General features: G+C 42.3%; 1 protein-coding gene across 1 annotated transcript; it reads right to left on the reverse strand.

Annotated features, from left to right (window-relative positions):
* Positions 1-156: 156 nt before the first annotated feature.
* On the reverse strand, positions 157-17,883 carry prrt4b (proline rich transmembrane protein 4b). Its single transcript, XM_083935146.1, has 3 exons — positions 17,684-17,883; positions 10,128-10,262; positions 157-2,755 (listed from the first exon to the last, which is right to left on the reverse strand). The coding sequence occupies exons 1-3, from the start codon at positions 17,793-17,795 to the stop codon at positions 726-728; spliced, it is 2,277 nt and encodes a 758-aa protein (XP_083791272.1). The 5' UTR covers positions 17,796-17,883; the 3' UTR covers positions 157-725.
* Positions 17,884-23,307: the final 5,424 nt, after the last annotated feature.

Below are 23,307 nucleotides of genomic sequence, written 5' to 3' on the forward strand. Positions count from 1 at the left end.
TTGGACCTTGAGTAAAAGAAACCAAATGTTATAAAACAGATTTTATTAAACAGTGTGTTAAGCAAAGCTATGCTGAACATAAATAAATTAGTAAGCTGGTCACAGAAGATGCTGCCAGTGTATGTAGGAGCACAGTCCATAAGTGATAAAGGAGGATTAAGTAACTGCATTTTAACAATAGAGGGCACTGCTGCACCAGAACTGCAAGTAAGATGTGGGGAATATTGGTATGCAGAGTTTATAGTTTGACAGACTTAGTTTTAGCCCCATTTAATCAACATGAGCTTTAAGGACAATGATATTCTGCTATATTTGAAAGCATAAGACTTCAGTAGTATGTATTAAGTGCTTGAGTTTAGTCACAGTACTATATTGGAATGTTGGAATGCAATAAAAACATTTGTACAAATAAATTCTTATCTCCACTCAGTAAAATGTTACTATTGTTTTAACTGTATCAAACTTCACCAGCCTTTATCAAACATGTAAAAATTACAAATTACCTTTTGGCTTTTGACATTCTTGGCACTTAGACCCTCATAGACTTTCACTAATGACCACATAAGAAAGCTCACCAGACCTCCAAAAGCCTTATTTTGGTAGCTATAGGTCTTTTAAGATGTACACAGAAGCTACCATGCACTACCAAAAAAACCTTGACAGTCACCCTACTGACATCCGTCTTAAGTCATCTATGTAACCCTTGTTTGACCAGACTGTCCTTTTTATAAATCGATAGTCTCGCTGCAGATGCTCAAAGCATCGATTTGTCTGCAAACACTGATGAACTCCTCCTGCACGGATCGGTCTGCCTCAGATGACATGTCCAGGTCCAGGCTCTCTTGTGAGGCCGCACCCAATGTTTGATAGTGCCTCTGTGGGTCAGCGGGACCCATACCCCTTTGCTGAAGAAGCTGCTGAGCATGTTTATCTGGACTTGGGCAAAGGACCATCGAGGAGCCTCCGAAAGAAGCTCGGTAGAGCGAACAGGAGGAAGAGCTGCCCCTCCAACGTTCAGGAGATGAACAGCTGGAGGAAGAGGACAGAGAGGGAGATGGTGGCGCAACACTGTCTTTAGATTGGGCGCAAGGGGGCTGGGGTAAAGAGGCCATCTCCACGCAGGAAGAGGTCCGATAAAGGCCGGGGTCAGTTGCGAGAGGATCGCAGAGGCTGTTATTTGGAAATGCACAGTGGTTATTTATGGATAGATCACTGCAGCGAATAGGCCTAGCAGGGCTAAATAGGCTCATGGGAAAGAGGGCCTCATTGAAGAGTGCCTCATCTATGCTACGACGCAAGTTGATGGGTGATGGTGGCCGCAGGTCTGTGGTGGAGTCACTGGTAAACGAGGATCTACCTGAGGGCTCTCCACCTCCTCCATCCTCAGGTTTTCTTGAACCGCGTAAGTCCAAATCCAAGTCCAGGTCACGGTATGCCAAGGCCCGGTTACTGTGGTAGAGGAGGTCCAGGCCATTCAAACTGTTACCGAGCCTCTCATCCACCAGAGTATAGAGAGGAAGGCTTTCTGTCTCTCCAAGCCCAACACTATCGACAATTGCAAGCTTCTCCTGCTGGCTCAGGGACCACTGGTAGCTACCAGGCAGGATTGGAGACTTGGATGCCAACAGTTCAGTCCAGCAGCTCCCTGCAGCTGGGAGGTGGTCAGAACAGTAGACTGGTTGTGCCACCACCAAAGCCAAGGTGAGACAAACCCCGAGCTCACACAGTCTGCAGCTAAACTGAAAAGCCCACCAGGGCCAAGGGTGGAAGACCTCCTCTCCACCGGCAACGCCCATAGCATTGAGCATTGCATATAACTGCAGTCCTGCACAAGCTAAACAAAACAATGCTGAAATACAGACTGTTACGGCTGCACGGTCCCAGTCCCGGCTCTCAGCAAAGGGACAGCGGTTGTAGCGCTCAGCAGGTGTTGGAGACGTGTTATTCAGGTGGTAGATGTGCTTTGAATCTGCCCGCACGTAGATGTAGAAAACAAAATAGGCAGCAGACAGAAATGTGGCCAGTGCTACAAAGGCTCCACGGGAGATGAGTGAAAGAAAGAGGCAAAGGGGAGGCTTTTGCTCGTAGAAATTCAGTAATGTAACCGGTCCAAATGCAGCACCAAAGTGCAGGACAACCAGGCAGGCCAGAAAACAGGGTCTCTGGAAAGCTGAGTAGGAGAGCTGCATTCTTGAGCGCATGGAGAGGAGAAGGAAAACCAGACCAAAAGCTGCAGTCAAGCAGGGAAACGGTGCTTCATAGAGAATCAGTGAGGCCTCGGTGGAGGGTAAGCGGTCCTGGTGGCCGTAGGCATCGTACAGGAGGGAGAAAGATCTGGTGCAACCAGCAGCTAGTAGAAACAAGCTGACCAGGGCAAAGTAGCCACATCCGGATGGGCATCGTAGCGGCAAGCAGAGCAGATTGAGCGCTGAGGCTAGTGTGAGCATCGCAAAGACACAACCGGCGCCATATACATGCGCCTCCCAGGCCAGGCCCCAAGCCGCCATGGCACTGTTCCAGTCGGTGTACAGAGGCACCAACATGAGTGGAGCTGGGATCAGGAAGGGGTTGACTGACTGATTCGTGGCAGTGGTGTTTTGTGTGGGCTTGACGTCCGAGAAGGTTGTGGAGTCCCAGGTGTCGGAGCGGTTGCAGATCCCGGTGCGCTCTTTATTGCAGTCTGGAAGGAAGGTGGCTTCGCTGTCCACCAGGTTGGACGTCCAGTCGTCAGTGTACAGAGGAAAGTGGGGAGTTTCTGAGGGCCAGAAAGTAGAAATTCAGTCAGATCAAATTTTCTTCAAATAGCTGGTAAGATTAACATGATTAACATTTGAATGAGTAATTTAAAACTAAGAGAACAAGAAAATCCTAAAGTTGGAAAATGCAACAGCTGTAAACATCGACTTTTAATTCACTTAAAAGCATACTAATCGTCCACTCATGAGAATACACAGACGCATTTAATCAACGTTCAACTCTTAGCCAGAGAACAAATTGGCTCAACTCCAGGCTCCTAATGTGCTAATCTTGTTTAAAAGCTTGTAGGAAGGCAACTTCAAACTGAGCTGGGTCCAAATCAGAGGGTGTGTGTGTGAGAGTGTGCGCGCGCTACAGTACAGCCCACTCAAAAACCACAGAGCTAGTTTCTCTTGCATTACGTAAGCCACCAGGAGTTTTCATGTGAGCTGTTAATTATGATTGTGTTCGACATGTTTTCGCACTGTGCAGGGAATGCTTTAGCTCTGGAAATGAAGGGGAAACCATGTATATATGTGTTTGCGTGAACATTACAGAGATGCCTGCAGAGCTCATCTACATCGTACATCTTTATGAAGCTCAATTACTGGAGGGTGACTTCAATGGGACGTAGCACAAGTCACTTCACACAGCATAATGCTTCACAGATGGGCAAAGAGACGAACATCTTTTAAAGTCTACTAGTCTCCGCATCAATGAGCTGCACATCATAGACCTTGTTCTTTTCCATAAAACATAACCACGCACATGCTATCTTTTCAACACAGAAAAGAACGTATTGAGACCTTCAGTCTTGTAATGGCAGCGTAAAAGACTTGCCCTTTTATAAAATGCAGAAGAGAAGCAGCTTCTATATCTGCATCTCCATCATTTGCACACAGGCTCATCAGTCATTTTTGCTGCAGATCACAGACAATCACTCCTCCGTAAAGAGCCAGGTGCTTTAATGGATCACGGAGACGGGGACAAATGCACTTATTAAACTGACAGCACAGTAAATCACACAGCAGGAAGGTTTAATGAAGTGCACAGCTGTAATGTCTGTGTGGCATTAGAGACTTACTGTATTTTTGTATAAAAACGTCAATAAATACAGCCTTAGACAAGAGTTACATCAATGCCAAAAAGCATCGATGTAACTCTTGTCTAAAACAGTAAATAAAAAATGAAAAAGGGGATTTAAATATATCTGGCGAAGCCTGGGGAATACATTATATCGGTTGGCAATTATGTGGCAGTTTAAGTTCTTACATGTGCAGACATCAGCACCGCAAACTCCTAAATCTTTGCGTATAGATTGAAGATGTCTAATTTGGTTTCCTAAATAAAACGACATAAAATGTACGCGGTTTAGCATTTCTCTTGTAAGCCTTTCTCATCTGTCTTTTACTGTACTTTTATGGGTTGTTTTCTTCTGTTTCTCATTCCACCCTTTCCTGGTCCCTTAAATCGCTCTTTTGTTTATGATTTCCCTTCGACACCCGCCTTCAAAAAGGGGAAACTCCCATAGGTGGGTTTGTTATTTTTAAACTGGGACAGTTTTCTGCTTTCCTAGACTGTCCTGATTTTTTCTTCCTGTGCTTTATGTTTTAGGCTTCTGCTTTCTTTCCCCAGTTTTATAGATCCAATGTATGGTACTTGCTAGTTTTATATGTTTAACGTGTAGGTCTGCAGCTCTATGGCAGGAGAGTGAGATGGTTGGCAGTGCGTGTTTGCTTTAAGCACTCATTAAGCACAACATTACTGTGATCATGCAGACAGCATTGAGCCCTTTAGCTCATATTAATGTATTTCTTGCACAATTTGTGTCTATGAGTGCTCATATTGGATTGTCTACTGGTGCATTTCTACAGTTAACATTTAATGTGCTCAAGTACCCCTGGTGAACAAAGCCTTGCTTTTTCTCTGCCTCAAATCCTCAAGAGCAGCAGAGGATCTCCACAAGTACTGTAGCACCGCCCTGCTCTCTGCCTGTTGTCTGTATCATTTTTCCTCATTTGTCCCCTGACCCCTGGGCTGAATAACTGTCCCAGGTTGTGATGAAAACATCAAGCTTGGGGAAATATGATCGCAATGCCAGATGCTGATGCATCTTTTACTGTGGCATGACACAGCAGATTTATTTCAGACATCCTGAGCTGTCTTGTGAAGCTTAATCACATCCTCAACAGAAGAAAAAAAAAAAGGATGGATGAGTTTTTTGAGAGGCTTTGTTTTTGCACCGTTGGACTGTTTTTAATTAAACCCCGGTGAATCTTTAATAGCCAAAAGTAAAACGCTGTCAAGATGGCTCCCTTGTGCGTCATTCTCATAATGATCCTCCAGGGCCACACTGCACTACTGTATATTGTTAAGAGCAAGCAAATATGGCAGGGAAGAGGATTAGAAGTCAGTACATTCAGATGTGCCACACATTCACACGGTGCTGCCTGTCTGTCTGAGACTTGTGCCAGGAACATATAAGCAGTCAGTTTAGCAGCTGGACGAAATGTCCTGTTCCATATTGACGTTTAATTTGCCAGGAGGGAATGACTAAATTATAATCAGAGTGGTGGATTTTGAATAAAGGCAGCTTCTCTGAGCTGTGAACGTTTCAAAACATTATCTGAAACTACAGAAAAAATACACACAGCAGTATTCAGAAACTGGGCTGTCAGGACTTCTGTACAGCTGTCATGTCACAATGTAGAAAGTGCCATTACAGTGCTGTTACAGTCATTCCCTGGCTGCAAAAACGGCGCCGAAAAACACCCAGAAACGCTGACCCATGTAGGGGTCTTAAAAAGAAAGGCACTAAAATGGAGCATTTCAGACAGAGGGTGAAGAAAGCATAAAAATACTCAATCCACAGAGAAATACACAGAGTTGTATTCAGAAACTGTGCCTTTAAAGCGGCCATCAGGACTTCTGTACGGTTGTGATGTCCCAACTTAACTATGTATAGGTAGAAAGTCATTCCCCGGTGCAGATGCGGAAGACTTAGAAACGCTGACCAATGAGAGCAAGTCAAGTGATCACCAATGTCACTAGGATTCATTGTGTAGTAACAAATGTATTTAACAAATTTCATAGTAATCTATCCCGCAGTATTTGAAATATTTCAGTCAGGACCAAAGGGGTGGACTGACCGACAGTGACCAGCCCTAGAGGTGTTCTGCTAGTGTGTAAAATAACCAACAGATGAATCACTTACAACACTATATGACATAATATTGTGAGAATATTGAATACATATTGTATCAGTGAGTACAGAATGCATGAAAGCCATGTCATTGATACACAGGACAGATGTCACGTTCAGGAAAATCAGGAGCTATATTTAGTCTTGAAAGTTATGACATTGGCAGCTTTGAATGAGGGCATTAAATGTCAGTGCCCTAATCAACCTGCACGGTATGACTGCGCTGACAATGTCATCCTCTCAAAACAGACAGTAGCGGCACGGGAAATGGGGATGGAGGGTAAAACAAACACACAGCTGCAGGCATTTTGAATGTGTGGGCCACTGATAAAGTAGGTGGGGTTCAGTACAGTGTTGTGCCAATGACTCATCCCATCATTTGTTTACTTTCCGAGGCGATGGTGATGATTTGGATGCCAGTCAGGCCGAGTGGAAAACGTGACGGGTATTGAATTAGTGCCATGTTTTGCCGCCTCGCTCATGTCGATAAATGTCACATCTGAGCTGCTTGGCCGGCCGAGCCTGGCCTGGACAGGGTTTGGTATGTGGTGGCGACAGTACAAGGATGGATCAGAGCGTTTCGTTCCACTGCATGCTGCTCGGTCATCTGACACATTCCTGTGGGAACAACTCATGCTAGGTACAGTGGACGGACACATTCTGAAAGGAAAGAGCCTGAGAGCACAAACTGAGAGCTCATTTCTAAAATGTAAGATGTCTGAAATGTAATGTTTTAAAGAGTTCTGCGGACTCTGCTTTACCTGCTAATCAACAATCAGCAGACAGACACAACACAGTGGAGCATTATCACCTAAAGAGCCAGATATTTCTCTCAGGAGTTGTTCAATCAAAAAAAAGCTAAAAGAGAGTGAACGTTGAACTTATGCTATGCTCCATCTCCACCTCAGATGTCGAAAGCTAGAACGACGTCACACCTGAGTTGACCGCGTTCAAGTATAAGTTGGAAAATTCTGGTTGAAATTGAATGTTTAGCTGTCCGCTTTCCGCCAAACCGGTGGCGTGCTACCAGTCATTAACTGTAGGATAATACACTGACTAGCAATACACATACATACTCATTCAGCCTCACGTCAAAAAACTTGAACTATCCCTTTAACACGATTAAAAACAGATCAATAGCACACGACACTTTAAAAGATAAATGCTTATTTTCTGAAAATCAGCAAACCTGCATTACAAGACTTGCTTCAGAGATCATTCCCTGTGAGGAGTGGTTTTATTTAGGTCTCAGTGGAAACACTGTTAGCGCACAGGAGCTATATTTATGTCTTCATTTCTTCAGGTTTTACTAGTAAATCTTAAAAAGTCTGACCTAAGGCAACTTAATCTGCACACCAACCGAGAAAATCAAGGTTAAGGATTCTTCTGGTGTTAAACAACCCCACGCCAGTTGTGTGTGTTAATACTAATGCACCTGCTGTGGGTCCATAAAAGCAAATGGCAGAGCTTGTATGATAACTGCAAAATTTGCTTATGGGCAGCCGATAGGCAGGACACATTCAAATGGCAGACAGATAGACGGATACACTCACTCACTCACTCACTCACTCACTCACCACTCACTCACTCACTCACTCACTCTCTCAGACTCACTCACTCACTCACTCACTCACTCACTCACTCACTCACTCACTCACTCATTCACTTGTGACACACCAAGACAGAAAGCCCCGTATCATCAGCGAGTGGCACATTTGACAGGTCTATTTTTGAAAATCACTTGACAACCCTGCTATTCTGGGCAAGGTAATATGGGTCACATATGCTCCTGTGAACTGGGCTGAAAGTGAATCTTTTAATAAACATATTTTACCAGTAGTCAAGGTCATGACTAATGTATAAGGATTTGAACACTGATACAGTTTTATTGCAGATTTTACAGTGAGACGATAAGAATCTTTTATTTGATTTTGCTCGGGTACGTCTGGTGCTTCTGTATTTTTCTTATTGTCAATATATCCCATAAAAATGTCCAAAAGCAAACAATGAATTGATCCTACTAACATGTATTGTCTGTGTTGCAAAAGTATGATATATCGTTCTGTGCCATAGATCTCCATTGTCCAAAAACGGTTAAAAAACATCAATGACCCGCACAATTGGTAAATGGTAATGAATCACTTATTCATTCAATTCAATTGTTCATTCATTAATGGAACGATTCATTTCCATGGACATGGGTCAAAGCAGCCGATCCCGCAAACAACAATCTGTTGCTGTAAACACTCACTAGAGTACCGACTGTGTATTAATCCGCCATTCAAAATAGTCCACAATAAAACCCCTGTTTTCTCCTGCTACGGCAATGTTGGCTTAAAACTACACTGCCCAGCATTTTTAGGAAAGTACTGAGCCGTTTGTTAAAATGAAACTATTTTTGTAATGCGTTAACAAATACTGCAATATTTCTGGCCTTGGTTTTGTCTGTTTCTATTTACAATAACCTTTTTTGTTGTTGTGCTCATTTTCGGGTTCATACTTGAATTTTGGGTTTCTACTAGGACAGTTTCACATGCTTTAATCTTCTTAAAATGCATTATTTTTTGTATACTGTCTGTCTGAATAAACCTCTATTCCGGCTTTGTTTAGATGAAGACGATCTAGAAAGAAAACGCAAAAGTGGCGTTGTGTTCTCACTTTTGATTCCGCGTGCAGGCGAGCATCTTTTGGGGGAAATCTGCATGCATACATAAAGTGACACAAAAGTGAAATTCAATAAAACATGTAGCACTGCCACACAACACCACCCAGAGCTTGTGCATGTGTAGAAACGTCCTTCTACTTCTCTCCCTAATAGCGGAGAAGCAGGATGCCGCACAGTGACAGAGATCTGCAGCAGGGTGTGCAGCCTCCCACTGCCTCGGTTCCCACCCTGGCAACTTGAATGTCCAACTGATGTAAATGATGTAAATGTAAATAGTCCGATATGTTTGTTGTTGTTTACCTGTTCTCTGCACATGGATATTACGTATACACGTACACGATGTGAGGCAGCGTGGGCAGATCAGAGCACACTTTTGCGTTTTTATCCTTTTACACGGAAACACAGCGATGGAGCGTTATTAAGGTTTCCACTCTGGAGGGTGGTTTCATTTTTTGTGTTTTTAAACCCCCAAAACGCTGTCGCAGTCTAAACGAAAGGCACATCTGATGAATTATTTTGTTGTTTTCACCGGCGAGCCTTGTCTTGTAAACAGGGCCTCAGTCTCTTTCTGAAACCCTCCGTTTTAGCGCCTATCTCTTTAAGACCCCTATCTAAAAAGCCCAGTCTGCTCTGATTGGCCAGCGTTTCCAGGTCTTTTTCAGCCCCGCCTTTGCAACCAGGGAATTACTGTAACAGCACTGTAATGGCACTTTCTACTTGTGACATGACAACCGTACAGAAGTCCTGACAGCTTGTTTAAAGGCACAGTTTCTGAATACTGCTGTGTGTATTTCTCTGTGGATTGAGTGTTTTGTCTTTATTCTAGTTTAGTCATTCCCTCCTGGCCAATTAAACGTCAATATGGAACAGGATGTTTCGTCCAGTTGCTAAACTGACTGCTTATATGTTCCTGGCACAGGTCTCAGACAAAAGGGCAATAGTGTGTGAATGTGGGGCACAACTGAATGTACTGAGTGTTTTGATCCTTTAACAGTATTTATATAGCATTATATATATATATTTATATGTAGTCTCAATTTTTACAATACGGCAACTTGAATGAATATATTTCAAAGCAGAATAAAGGTAATTACTTTATTTATTGAAACTTAATTTTAAAGTACTCCAGAATTTAATCAATACTTGTTTGTGTTTTCAGTTTTTTAAAGGCAGCTATTGTTGTCAAATCAATGATTATTTATCTGAGAGAAATATTTTTTTGTATCGAGCGACATTGTTCCCTATCTCTTCTGTTCTCAGGAGTTCTCCAAAATCACAGCTTGACTATGCAGTGTTCTCCCGTTGGAAGCAATTAGTGGCTTCAGGCAAAGGATGCAGCCAGGGTAATTGTTTCTTCCAGTACTCTGACAGATATTGGAAACAGCTATAGGACAGCTTATGAACAAACAGCCTGCAGTCCTTTTAGCAGTCCACCTTACAGTACGCTAGTGCAAACACATGCTTAAAATGGTTGGGACTTTGAAAGAAGTGTTTGTTTACATCTGAAGGGATTTGTTTGCTCACCTGTGTTCTGAGGCGTTAGCAGCTTAGCGGATGGCGTGGGAACGTCTGCCAAACTGGTGTCACCATCCTTGTCTGCTGAAGGAACCACACCTTTATCAGCCTTCTCATCCTCCTTATCCGCTTTGCCCGGCAGCTCTGGGAAGACACATGCAATTTAACCTCTGAGCGGTCTCAAAGCAATCAGGAGTGCAATTTAAAGAACCAACACAGTAGCTCCAAGTAGTCTGAGAAAAAAAACAGATTAGCAAATCTGAAACCTGCCAAGAGAAAGTTTAACCCTCTGTGTTCTCTGCTCCCAGCACGTCTGAGACTTCACTCTGCAGAACATGGAAGGACTATATTTCTTAACCCAGTTCTGTCAAATGGATTGGCCTATCATCCACTCAGTTGTAGCCAGCCATCCATAGCACAGTAGTCTGGACCTCTGTAGTCTAATTACATTGACATCCTGATGTGTGTGTGTGGATGTTTGTGAGTGTGTGTACTTCCTGGTCCATTACAAATCCAGTCTTGTTTCACGAAGAGCACAGAGAGAGAGAGAGAAAGCAAGAGACAGAGATAATGAGAAAGTAATGACTGCAAGACAGAGCTCTCTTTTCCCTTTGGTTCACTCACAAAATATGTGTTCACAGTCGGCCCTCTGCGCAGCGTTTGTGTGCTTTACAACAACAGTGCAGCAGTTATAAATGAATGATGGACCAGATGAGATTTGGGACTATATATTCAGGGAGTGAATATGTAGATGAGTTGACTCTATGATGAAGCCAGGGAAAGCAGGTACAGTTTATAACCTCAGAATTAATATTAATAAAAGATACATGAGGCTAGTGGGAGGAATAATGAGTTAGGAAAAAAAAACAGCTACGAGGCAATGCAAGCTATTATCGCACAGTGTAATCTAGGTCATGCTCACGGCACCCGAGTTGATCGTAACTTTTAAAAGTCTCCAAAGTAAAATCTGCTTTATTGCATTGTCGACGTCCCACACAGCTGGATATCTGGAGAGAGCGAGAGGGTGCTAAGAAACAAATAAAGACACATTTACACCACTGCACGTATGACGGATGTTTAGTCCACTATATATCAGTGTTCTTTATTGAACTACCTATATGACAGTATAACAATAGTAATAGTATAAGTTTGATTTCTTGACTTGTGCATCATTATTTTTATATTTGAAAGGTACCTGTGGAGTTTTTTTTTACTGTTAGGAGCAAAATGTTTTTACAAGTGAGTCACAGTGTTGTCCCAGATGTCCCACGGAACGTAGCAATGTGGCAAACAGGAAATTAAGAAGCTGTCATGATAGGTAACATGACTGAAATGTTAAAACAATCATCTTTGCAGATGTTTTATGATGAAGACGTTAACGTTTGGGTCTGCACATACTACATTTGAAAAAAAAATCATTACAGTTCTCTGAACAAAAGAGAAAAACTTGCTTTGTAAAACGTGTTTTAACTGTAAAATTCAGAATTATTTTTGCCAAATATGAGCTAAACAGGTTCTTTTCCTTTAAACTCGAAAAAACAGATGGCTTCTGACAGTTTATTGAAGTCATTTTCCTCAAAGGTTTTTGTTTTGTCACAGCCTTTTTTTTAATTTTACAGTTAACTGTTTGAGTGCTTTCAGTGAATTGGAAAGAGATACTGTACACCGCAGCCAGACCACTGCAGAATATCAGATCTGCAGTACAGATACTCTGGTCTGCCTGCAGATTGAATTAGTTGAACCTCTAACGAGATCTGCTACATTTCAGATGTACAGTATATAGAGTGAGCATGTACACTCACTGTCTTTGTAATAATGGAGCTGTGATGCTTGATATTAAGACTGACATCAATAATAACATCCAGGTTTCTGACATGCTCACTGTGCTTTAGAGATAATGATGATAACATGGGTATTCACAGCTTGTACTTTTGGACCTATTATCAGAACTTCTGTTTTTCCCCAAGCTGTATAACGCTTTAAAACATCCAGTGGTAGATTTCATCAATGCATCTGACGAGCAGGTTGTCGAAGGAAAGTTAGACATACAGACAGCTGTGTATCACTAGTGTAGGAATGGTAGGATACATTGTGATTCTGTAGGATGGTACCAAGTGGGAGCATGTAAACATTAAATATCAGTGGACCAACAACCGATCCTTGTGGAACCCCACAAAAAATGGCAACTTCTTCAGTTGCCAAGGGATACAGAGAAAGTCTTTCCCTTTAAATATGTTGAGAACCATTGAAAAGCAGGTCCAGAAAAGCCAGTAAAGTTTTCCAGTCTATTTAGTAGGAAGTCATGTTTAATGGTGTCGGAAGTGGCAAACAGGTCTAACAATACTAGAATAGAAAGTTTGTTTGTTGATAATTAACTTCTGTTTCAGTGCTATGATTCACTTTAAATATCCCACTGGTACCCATCACAGGTTGTGGAGGCTTTGGTAACTGTGTCGTTGTTTGTAGACAACCATTTCAAGGATCTTGCTTATAACAGGAAGGATGGAGATTGGTCTATATTTGCTAGTCATGGGTGGGTCTGGAGGAACACATCAAAAGCAAAACTGCTGATGAGTGGCTATTTCCAGAGACTCTGCTGATGGAGGAAAATAAAAGGAAAAAGGGATAAGAGACATTTTACTTATTGAACACCTCAACACTAAACATGCTGAATTGTCATTTCACTGTTTACCTAATAAGGTCACACGTCTTTTCTTTCCGCCTCCTTGACCTTAAAGTATGATGTTCTATCTGTTGTTCCTCAGTTGAGTGTTCTTCTCCTCAGGCTGCAAATAGAAATTTCTCTGATTTAGGTTTCAGCCGGAGATACAGCCTAAATTGAATTTAAAGTAGCACCCGCAGTGGGCAACATTTTTGAGGTAATGATGGCCATTTTCTGGCATTGCAGTTTTTCACCGTGTATAGAGATTCAGACACTCCTCATCATCTTCAGCTTCCAAACATAATAAACAAAAGATATTGTTGCACTCCATTGCATTTTGTTTTATCTACGTACTGTAAGCCCCATACATGGGTTTGTAACAGACACTGAGCTTAGAGTGATAAGACAGAAAAGGAATGGATTGGATAGCAGTGAAGCGGATAGTCCTATGCACGTAATCAGATGCATAAAAATGGGATATTAGATAACTCATCTCAAATATACTTGCACAAAATTGCATCACAGTTACTATTTGGACTCAGTTTTAAGATAGTTACTAAAGGATTTATGGAATTTCCAAACTACATTACACACTCTACGTTAAAATCAGACTGAATAAAGGTGAGAAATAATCCAGATTGGTCTATAATTGCATATTTGCATTTGTCAGGTCGATTCAGCCTGAGAGCTGTGGGTTAAATCCCATTAACAAACAGGCCTAATCCATCCAATTTTTAAAACTCATGGAAGATTAACATAATATAAAAATCACCACAGTTTTATATATGCATTAAAAACCCCCCTTTCCAGTGTAAATTCTATACTGGAGCATAAAATATTCATGTCACGTGCTCTGCGTGTAAATCCATTTCTTTAATCAATCCGTCAATGGCAGTGTGGTATACCGCTTCACAGGGACAATATATCTTTGCAGGTATTAATGGAGTGTGTTAATAGTGTGCCTGGTACAGTAGCTGAGAGGTGGGGAAAAAAGGAGAAGGACAAGGTAAAGCTTTTTAGGAAGAAATTTACAGCAGTGGCTATCTGACAGGCTTTAGAAAGCCTATATTTTCAACCCCCACATCTCATCATCTCCCAGTCCCCCCCCCCTACTCTCACTTCTTATAATTGTCCTTGCTATTGGATGTTGGAGTGTCCCTTAGTAGAGGATTTAACACAGATGCAGAGCATTGCTTTAAAAAAAAATATATATATAAATATATATATACCTGACAGCCTCCTCAAGGGCAACGCCACATAGCAAACGCTCTCTTGATCAATGTTTGTGTGGTGAAGATGTCTCTAAGTGATTCACCCTGTGCAGCTTAAAAATAAATTGCAGCACACAGATGGAATATTGGGATAATGTATGATAATGCAGAGGTGCCATGCTTTCATTTTCCTGTTAGTCTCCTCCTGTGTCCTTTGGCAAGGTGGGATTGTTTAAACACTGCAAGGCTCCAGTGCAAACACCACACCGAGCAGACTGCTAGGGTGCACAAATGCACCGTATTTTCATTTCACCATGGATGACTTAAAGCTTCTCTGATCCCTGTCAGGACATTTTCACCCAACAAAGCAGCCCCAGCTGACATTCCTGTCCAAAAGAAGTGACAGGGATTTGTGTTTGTAAAAAAGATTGCAAATATAAAAGCGGAGGGAGGAAGGGGTTTAAACTGCGAGAAGCATGTTCAGCACCCGTGAACAGCGACTGGCGAGCGGATGGTCCCACTGGAGAGGAGGTGTTTTCGCTGATTGTGCGCTTGGAATACTGATATGTGGCCACAGCACCCATCCCCACCCGGGCCAAACCTCCCCCGTTTTTTTCTGTATGCTGCCACATGATGCACAGCCGAAAACAAGTGCAGACACAACAACGGGTGCTGTAGACAAAACATGACACCAGTTTCAATACAGGCAGCGTAAAGCAGTGTTGGAGAATAGATGCATTCCAAACAACATAAAAAGCTTTCCATTAAACCTTCCAGGAGAGAACTGTTAAATGACTTTTTGATATTGTGCAGAATACATTGCTATCATTAGAGTGAAATTCTGGTGTACATTTTTTTTTCAGCGAATACACTCACCAAATAAGCCATCAAGACAATTTTTTTACTTCTAACAACTATTAACGGCAGTATCCCGGGACAGTCGCTACGGCCGAATGCAGCTAACACTGATTAGCATGGGACAGCATGGGGAAAGGCTTTTTTAACCACTAATACTGCTCGTAATAACACCAAACCTCTGCAGTAGCATGAGAAGCATCAATGGGCTCATTCCTTTTGGTTTGCATTTGGTAATTGACTTGAGTGGACTTTACTATGAGAGGAGTTGCTACCAGAGCCAGTAGGTAGGACTCTCAAAACACTCTTTTAAGAAACTCGGGGTTCCCTAACTACGTTGTTGGTGCTTCTGTAAATGTGTAGGGACTCTTATCATGCCACTGCAGAGGTTTGGTGTTATCACGAGCAGTATTAGTGGTTAAAAAAGCCGCTTTAATGCGTTCACCTTGCTGCACTGTGCTAATTAGTGTTAGCCGCAGTCGGCTGTTAGCGACTGTTGACGACTGTTGACGACTGTTGACGACTGTCTAGGATATCTCAGTTAATAGTTGTTATATGAAAAAATTGTCTCGATGGCTTATTTGATGAGTGTGTTTGCTGAAAAAGACCCTGGGATAAGTTTACGCCGGAATTTCACTTTAAATTTTCAAGATCTCAAAGTCCATTTTTGACCTTGGAAATAGCAGTTTGACAAAACAGTCTCACCTCCAGGTATATTCGTTAGCTGTTCTCCAGCTTCATACTGTATATCAAGCATGAAAAATAAGTCCTTAAAGTGTTAATAAACAGAGAAATTCTTCGACAACTGTTAAATGTTCGGAAGCTCCAGCTAAATAACTCACCCCGTGTTACCCAGAATTCTTGAAGAAAAATATGTGTTGTTCTTGCATGCCTCCACGGTGAACGAATAATCCAAAAATTGAGAAAATTCTCTATGAATTTAAGTAATAAGGTTTGGCGTTATCACTTGGATTCTCCATCCAACGTGGAGGTGTGCATGACAACACATTTTTCTTCAAGAATTCAAGGTAATGCAGGGAGTAATTCAAATAGCTACAAATGATCCTTTTGAGGATGAAGCATTCCTTTACAATAACCTTAAATTTGTGTAAAAATGTTGCCTTAAAAGCGTTTTCTCGTAAAAAAGGCGAGTAATAACATTAACAAAATATTTATTTCCATTCATGGAGTGGTAAAGTGAGGACATAAATCTCATACAAAAGTGTAGGGGTTTTTGTTTGTACATTCATTATCATTTAATTGCTTCACTATTGATTTGCCAAATGGTTTGTGTAATTACATTGGGACTAAAATTAATTTGATTTTGATAATTAAAATATTGATATGAATAAACATTATTTGGTGGGATTGCAGAAATAAATTAAAGCAGCTAATCAATATTCGCTTGCAGAATATTATTATGTGCTACATTCTGCAGACACTATGTTTATACATCCACCAAACAATCATGGTTGTGTCAGACGGACACAGAACCTTGCTGGTTCAGAATAATCGACTCATCATTTATTGTCCCAACCTTTGAACCTACATGATGAATGCATCTGTACCTGGAGGAGGACCTTCCTCTGAAGGCTCATTAAGCACACAGACACCAGACTGCCACCAGTATTGGGGGATGGGCCTTAAAGAAAAAAGGAACAGCCTCAATGTCGCCCTGAAACCTGCTGGCTACCAGTAGCTGTTTTAGCTCATCTTCTTTCTGTTTTCATCTTCTGTGGAGAACAAAACCCCATAGAGCAGCACTCAATCAAATACTCTTTCCTTCCATTCACTGAGGTAACCTCATCTCATCTTAACTATACATTTAAAAGTCCCATATTGTGCTTATTTTCAGGTTCACTTGTACATGTGTACTTCACATGTTTATAATACTTTAATGTTAAAAAATAACACATTATTTTTCCCATACTATCTGTCTGAATAAACCGGTATTCATGCTCTGTCTGAAACTCTCTGTTTTAGCACCTGTCTCTTTAAGACCCCTTCTGAAAAAGCCCATTCTGCTCTGATTGGTAAGTGTTTCCAGGTCTTCCACAGCTGCGCTCGTTGCATCTCTGCACCGTCACTGAAGCCAGGGAAAAACTGTTACGGCACTGTATCGGCACTTTCTACCTATATATAGTATAGTTGTGACATCGCAATGGTACGGAAGTCCTGATCGCTCGTTTAAAGGTAATTTCAATTGGGAATTAGTTTTGATCCTTTACTGTATTTATATTGCACATTGACCTGCTTTATAATGAGAAAAGACATGGAAATCACATTTGTAACAAAAGGGCCTTTAAAATACTCTCTCTAAGCAACGAGAGCAGAAAATCCGACACATAACGCATCATTGCAATCATGTAAATATAGATTCCAGACTTGTCCTTAATTGTTGACAGGGTTTCAACTCGATCTGGATTTATGCTAATGTGGGACCTTTGACTACTCTCCATGTCAGAAATGTCATTGATCAAGCAGAACCGTCTGCAGCCTTTTGACAACCAGCTATTGAACACTTAAGACCTGCCTGCACATGATTGATCACATCTACAGAGTCGACCTAGCCACTATTGATTAGTTTAACTTTGCTTACCTCCTGCTATTGGGAAGTTAACCCTTTGGCTCTGAGTTGTGCTTGTTATGGATTCCAGCACTAGTTTGTGATCGATCCCCATGGCAGTGGTGATTACCCGCGGCTGTTCCTGCACGAGCCCTGACTTAGCCTCGGAGAAGCCCAGGACAGCCTCACTCTGACTGGGGTGAGTTTCTGGCACTGTGGCCTCTCCAGCATGAAGGTTAACACTAACAGTCGAGTGTTGTGGTTTGCTTACGAACGTGGTTTGTGAGGACGTAGGGGGAGTAACAAGCCCCAGAGGGTGTCTGCTGGTCCTTGTGGTCTCCACCAGTCCTGGAGCTGTTGTTGTGGTTTGGGCTGCTGCCCATGTCAAAGCAGTGGGAACTGTAGTTTCTGGTACTATCGTCAAAGAGATCTTTTCTGTAAAATCTTTATCCTCCTTCTTACCAGTGTGTTCCCCTGGGAGGTGTTGAATAGTAGTTCCCATGCTGGGTCCGGCTGCTTGTACGGTGCCCTTCGGTGGGTGGGTATGTGTTGCATTTTGTTCAGAAGTGCTTGTGCTGATGGGACTGTTGGTGAACAGAGTGTTTCTGATAGAAGTGCTCGTGGGAGAGTAGGAGTGTGAAACAAGAGTATCATTGTCACTCTGCGCTATGCTGCTGTGTGGAGAATCTGATGTCCCTGTGGGAAGTGATTCAGTTCTTATCTTTGTCACGCTGGTTAGGAGCCCCTGAGTCAAAGTAGTGGGTGGTTCAGAGGCTTCAGAAATGCTCCCTTCCCCTGAACCTGAGACTTCCTGCGAGCGATCGATTGGTTCCGTCAGCCCTTCGGCGGTTGTGGTCAGCACAGCAGCTGCGTTGTTACTGTCCGACCTCCCAAAAATGGGGATACGAAAGGGTAGTGAGGGAAGGGCAGGAAGCTTTGGAGTCCACCAGTAAGAGCTCTGCTGTTTTTCAGATGGGTTTTTTCTTGATGGCGTCGTTCCCCAGACGGCGTCTTCATCAGCCACAGCATGCCTGTGAAGTAGCAAAAAACACCAGAAGCAGAAAGCCAAGGTCCGGAGGAGGCGAAGCATGCTGTCGACGGTGGCACACGGATCGGTCACATTTTGTTCTCCATTCTCCTGCTCCCTACGGCGGGTTTGGCTGGCTTGCCGGCAAAATGGCCTAAAAGACAAGAACACACAGGACACTGGGTGACACACTTTTCATCCACTCTCAGCAGGCTAAATTTGAGCTGAGGAAAACTTGATAGAATTTGCATCTGTTCGCTTTCCTTTTCGTTGAAAGTGGAGCTACAGTTTCTCATCGTGACCTGCTTTCAGCTCTTTTTTTCCCCAGACCGTGAAGTAAATCAAGTGTAGAAACTACACCATCCGTTACATGCGACTGTTGAAGTTAGCAGGCTAAAAAAAAATATGTCACCCGCCTCAAATCACAACAAGAGCTTAAGCATCAATGACACCCCACAATTAGTGGTGTCCCGTTGGATGTGGTGGTCAGTATTTATGTCATGCTGTTGCTCACATGCATGCTGTGTCGCGGTGGTTGGGCGACTTCATGGGCGCACCAATTAGAGAACCTTAACTTAAAGAACTTGCATCCATATGTACTCTATTCAGTGAGGAGTGGCCAAGAAATAATGTGAGTGCGAGGAGGGTTGGGGGAAGTTAGTGAAGAATTAGGGGTCCGGGTTGCCAACATAAGAATAGAGGGACCTCTTTATCTTTTGTGGAGCGCAGAGTGGTTCAAAGTCACTAGCCTGTTGCCTCAGTGAAAAGACTGGAGCACCAAAGGAATTTCCTCTGGGAAAACAACAACCTGTATGCTTTAGCTGTACTTACCAACCCCCCTACCCAACTTTGGCCTTGCTCTTTTTTTTAAGCTCAGATGTATTTGTTCTTTACAACGGAGGGAGAAAGATACGTTTGTGTGGGAGAGGGGGAAAAAAAGCAATATTCACAGAAATCCGCTATCACATAGAAGGTCTCTGCAACTTCTCTGTCAGGCTCTCGTACTCTTAGTGTTACTTCACACTTTTTTCCCCCTATCAGCCTTTGTTCTCCTCTCTGACAAGCGGATTTACAGCTAAGTTCTTTCCCTAATTTACGTCAGTTCTCCCTACTCTTTTAAGTGCTGGCTTTTTTTCCCTTTCTTACGCATCCATAAGATCAATCAGCCACCGCTATAAGGGTCACAGGCTTATTCTCGCTCATCAAGAGAGCAGGGACTTTGCTTCCTGCCATCTCCCCCTCTGTTTCCACCTGGAGGGATGAAACCAGCCTGTATACACAGTCAGATGCTGAGATATGATGACTGACTAACAGTGTGTGTGTTAGTGTGTGTGTGTGTGTGTGTGTGTGTGTGTCTGTGTGTCTGTGTGTGTCTGTGTGTGTCTGTGAGCATAGAGCTTCCCACACATTTTCTTGTTTTAGCATTTTGTCTGAACAGCTTGAAAATCAGTTTCCAATGAGGTGAGGTTGTTTTTAGTTGCCTGCAAGCTCAAGTTTGCACCAGCCAACCCACGCACGGTCACATTTCATAAGTGCAGAGATAAGATTATAGATTAATATGGATTTGACTCTGCATGTTAGCGCAATTGTGTACTTGTTCGCCCACACTTACTGTTTTGTAGTAGGCACACACACCGATGCATGCTCTCTCAGTTGGCTTCTTCGAGACTTTTATTTCCTATTTCTAAGAAAGGCCAATGAACTACTAGATACCTTTACAGGGAAATATGTCTTCTTCAGAAGCTAAGTTTATTTTATTGCATCTAGAAACATCCTAATTCGTTTTGAAGCGTGGGGGCCAATTAACCTCTATCCTTAATTGCCTTTTTGTTGATTTGATGCATAACTGATCAATTATTTATACAGCGGGGAGTATGTATAATTTATTTTGGCTAACATTCTCACATTTCACAAGAGTATCACTTTAGCTCAGTATCATCTGGTAAAAGCAAACGTGTGTAGAGCTCAAAATGATCACTTCGGAGTATTTTCCAGCATGTTTTTAAGTGAATGACTGTAGAGTTATCCCATCAAAAAGAATTTATAGACACGATATCTCTTTTTGCAACAGCACCACAGGAGCAGTTCTTACTTTATTTGATTTGACTTAAGTAACATAGCAGATGGGATTTTGTTGAAGGCTGACTTATGTTGTCATGGCACACATGCAAACGTCTTTTCAAGATAGATGTTTTTGAGTCTTCCATCTACAGAAAAGTAGAAGTTAGAATTCACTTTTGCTACAATTGCCTATAAGAGTCCCAATGAAGTTGCTCAAGTTGCTCAATCATATGAATATACACGTTCACTTTTCCAGATCATGATTTTCTAACACAATTTATATTCCTAGATCCCACTATCTTAATACATTGTTATGTTTTTCAGGAGCATATTTACACCTGATGAATGTCCGATATTCACCCTTCTTTTATCTTTGTTTTGCTCTACAGCAATCACTGTCACTATGTTCACCAGCTAGTCATTGTCTTTGCAGTTTGGCGCTGGTTAGCCAAACTAGCAATCAAGCTAACAAACAATCTATTGTATGGAAGCGTATCTATGTTCCTCAGGTCCTACGTTCCCCAGGTGCTACGTTCCCCGTTTTTTATGTTACGCTTTTCCCAAAAAAGATCCTATGTTTTCACAGAAAGGGTTCTATGTTGCAAGGTCTGTTATTTTTACCAGAATCAGTGCCAAATTCCCCAGCAAACAGGCCTATGAAGACCCTAACCGTACCTCTAACTCTGACCCTATCAATAACCTCTAACCCTAACAAAATGCTGAATTAAATCCGCAAAGGCATAGGCTTATGTGAAAAGGGAACATAGGATCCTTTTTGAGTCCGATGTTCCTCGAGCGGGGAACATCGGCATGACCCCCTACTGTTTTAGCCACAGCTTTTCACTCTACTTCCAGATTGGTGCCTTTAACTTCCTTTTTACCACTCGTCACCACATCAGATGCATGCCAGTTAGTGAAGGCATTGTCTGGTTTGACAGACAACGAAGCAAGTAGAGAGGAACTATAAAAAGTGTCTGTGGGGGAATTTACAAGTCCCCTCTATTATTTTGCTGGCGTTTTGTCTCGCTGCTCCCAACAAAGGCTGGGCCTGCCACTGTAGTGTGCTCAGTGGAGCAGAGGCAGAGAAAGAGAAGGAGAGGCAGAAAAGAAGGGCAGAGAGCAAAAGACAAGGGCAAAAGGAGAGAGAGAGAGATAGAGAGAGAGAGAGAGAGAGAGAGAGAGAGAGAGAGAGAGAGAGAGAGAGAGAGAGAGAGAGAGAAAGACACCATATTGACATTCAGTTCGTAGTCCAGGAGAGTAAACTCTACTGAGGTCTCCTTAATGCTCATTATAGTTTGTTGCCAGACCCTCCTTTATTAACTCTGTAAACAGACTCCTGTCCTTCAATTTAGTCTGTCTGTATGTGTTTAAATCCCCCCCCTCTCTCTCTCTCACTTCTCCCAGGACCATCAGCCATCTTGATCTCAATCAGCCTTCGACCTGCAGTACCATATTTCTCTATGGAAAAAGCTCTATTCTAAATTAATCTGACGGCACTATTACATCATCACAAGCCCCTCTGTGGTCACTGTGAACATATTAAGGCCACTGTACAGCTGACGAGAGGAGAGGAGCCCCTGAGAATGAAAGTAGAAGGTGAAGAAAGGTTAGAAAGAGAACTGCGGTGACTGATTTCGAGGTGTGTGTCTCTCCTGAGTGAATGCCGTGGACAGGCTCTACACTAAGGGGAGACACGAATGGAGACGAATTGACTGCGGCCCATGTCATTACTATCTAACAAACTTGCTATAAGCATGGGAAGGCCTGTGGATCAATGACAGTCCAGGATAATGGAGTAATTTACCTCCCTGCAAATGGCTACTGTTGTGGGCGGCAGTTTTCTGAATCCGCTGTGTGGGCGTGCATATTTACAAGCGCTAGTTCTCACTCTACAATTATTCCTATGGTTATATGTAGGTGCGGCTTGTATTTACACGTGCATCCTCCCACATGCTGTGGGGTCCGATCGCAGCTCTTTAACATCCTCTATCTCCCATAAGAAGTCAACGTATGGCTTTTTCCTGGTGTCCTCTCCTGACTTTGACGCTACACAGGGATGTCAATACTGCACAGATTCAATCTGACTGGCCGCTTTAACCCAGCAGGGGATTTATTCTGCATAAAACTGTGCATTTGAAGGGCTTTAGAAAGTGTTAGAGAACTTAACATAGCGACATGTTTGACTATCCATCAATCAATCTACAGTATGTAGTCGACATTATGGTCACGGCAATTTCTATTGACAGTTTGGGAAAGATTAAGCTTTATTTGATTAATGGCCCCATTTCACACAAAAAGAACTGTTTCCTGCTTAAGACCTTATTTATTGTCCAGGATTTATTCTATGGTTGGTTCATTGCATCGTTACGGAATATAATATTTATATCAATAACATTGATTAGATATTGCATGACATATCAATGTTGTAATGTAATGTTTTCATGGTATGCCTGCATGTTTTGTCACATAGTTGCCACTGCCCAGTCCCGAGCTGGAGCTGATCCCAGCTGACATTGGGTATCACAGGGCAGACATAGATTCATGCACACATTCCCACCTACAGTACGGGTAATTTAGAGTTACGAGTTAACCTAACCTAATCTGCATGTGTTTGGACCACTATGCTACCAAACCTTTGGGAAATACATTTACTTTCTTGCCTAGAGATATTCGAGAAGACCCATACCACTCTTGTATCTGAATACATCTATATTACTAAGCCTGAAAAGCGAACAAGAGTCCCCAAATGTCTAACATTTAAGTAGAACATTTCAAAACCCCTTAAAGGAATACTTCTCCCTCAAAAT

The sequence above is a fragment of the Echiichthys vipera genome (genome assembly GCF_963691815.1).
Source record: "Echiichthys vipera genome assembly, chromosome: 20".
NCBI classification, from domain to species: Eukaryota; Metazoa; Chordata; class Actinopteri; order Perciformes; family Trachinidae; genus Echiichthys; species Echiichthys vipera.

What these genes read in the sequence shown, in the direction of transcription:
- prrt4b (XM_083935146.1), bottom strand. Translation starts at nt 17,795, where the DNA reads ATGGGCAGCAGCCCAAACCACAACAACAGCTCCAGGACTGGTGGAGAC. An exon ending in CGTCCTCACAAACCACGTTC is followed by an intron (nt 10,263 to 17,683) that starts GTAAGCAAACCA and finishes GTGTCTTCCCAG; the next exon opens with AGCTGCCGGGCAAAGCGGAT. An exon ending in GCTAACGCCTCAGAACACAG is followed by an intron (nt 2,756 to 10,127) that starts GTGAGCAAACAA and finishes TCTGGCCCTCAG; the next exon opens with AAACTCCCCACTTTCCTCTG.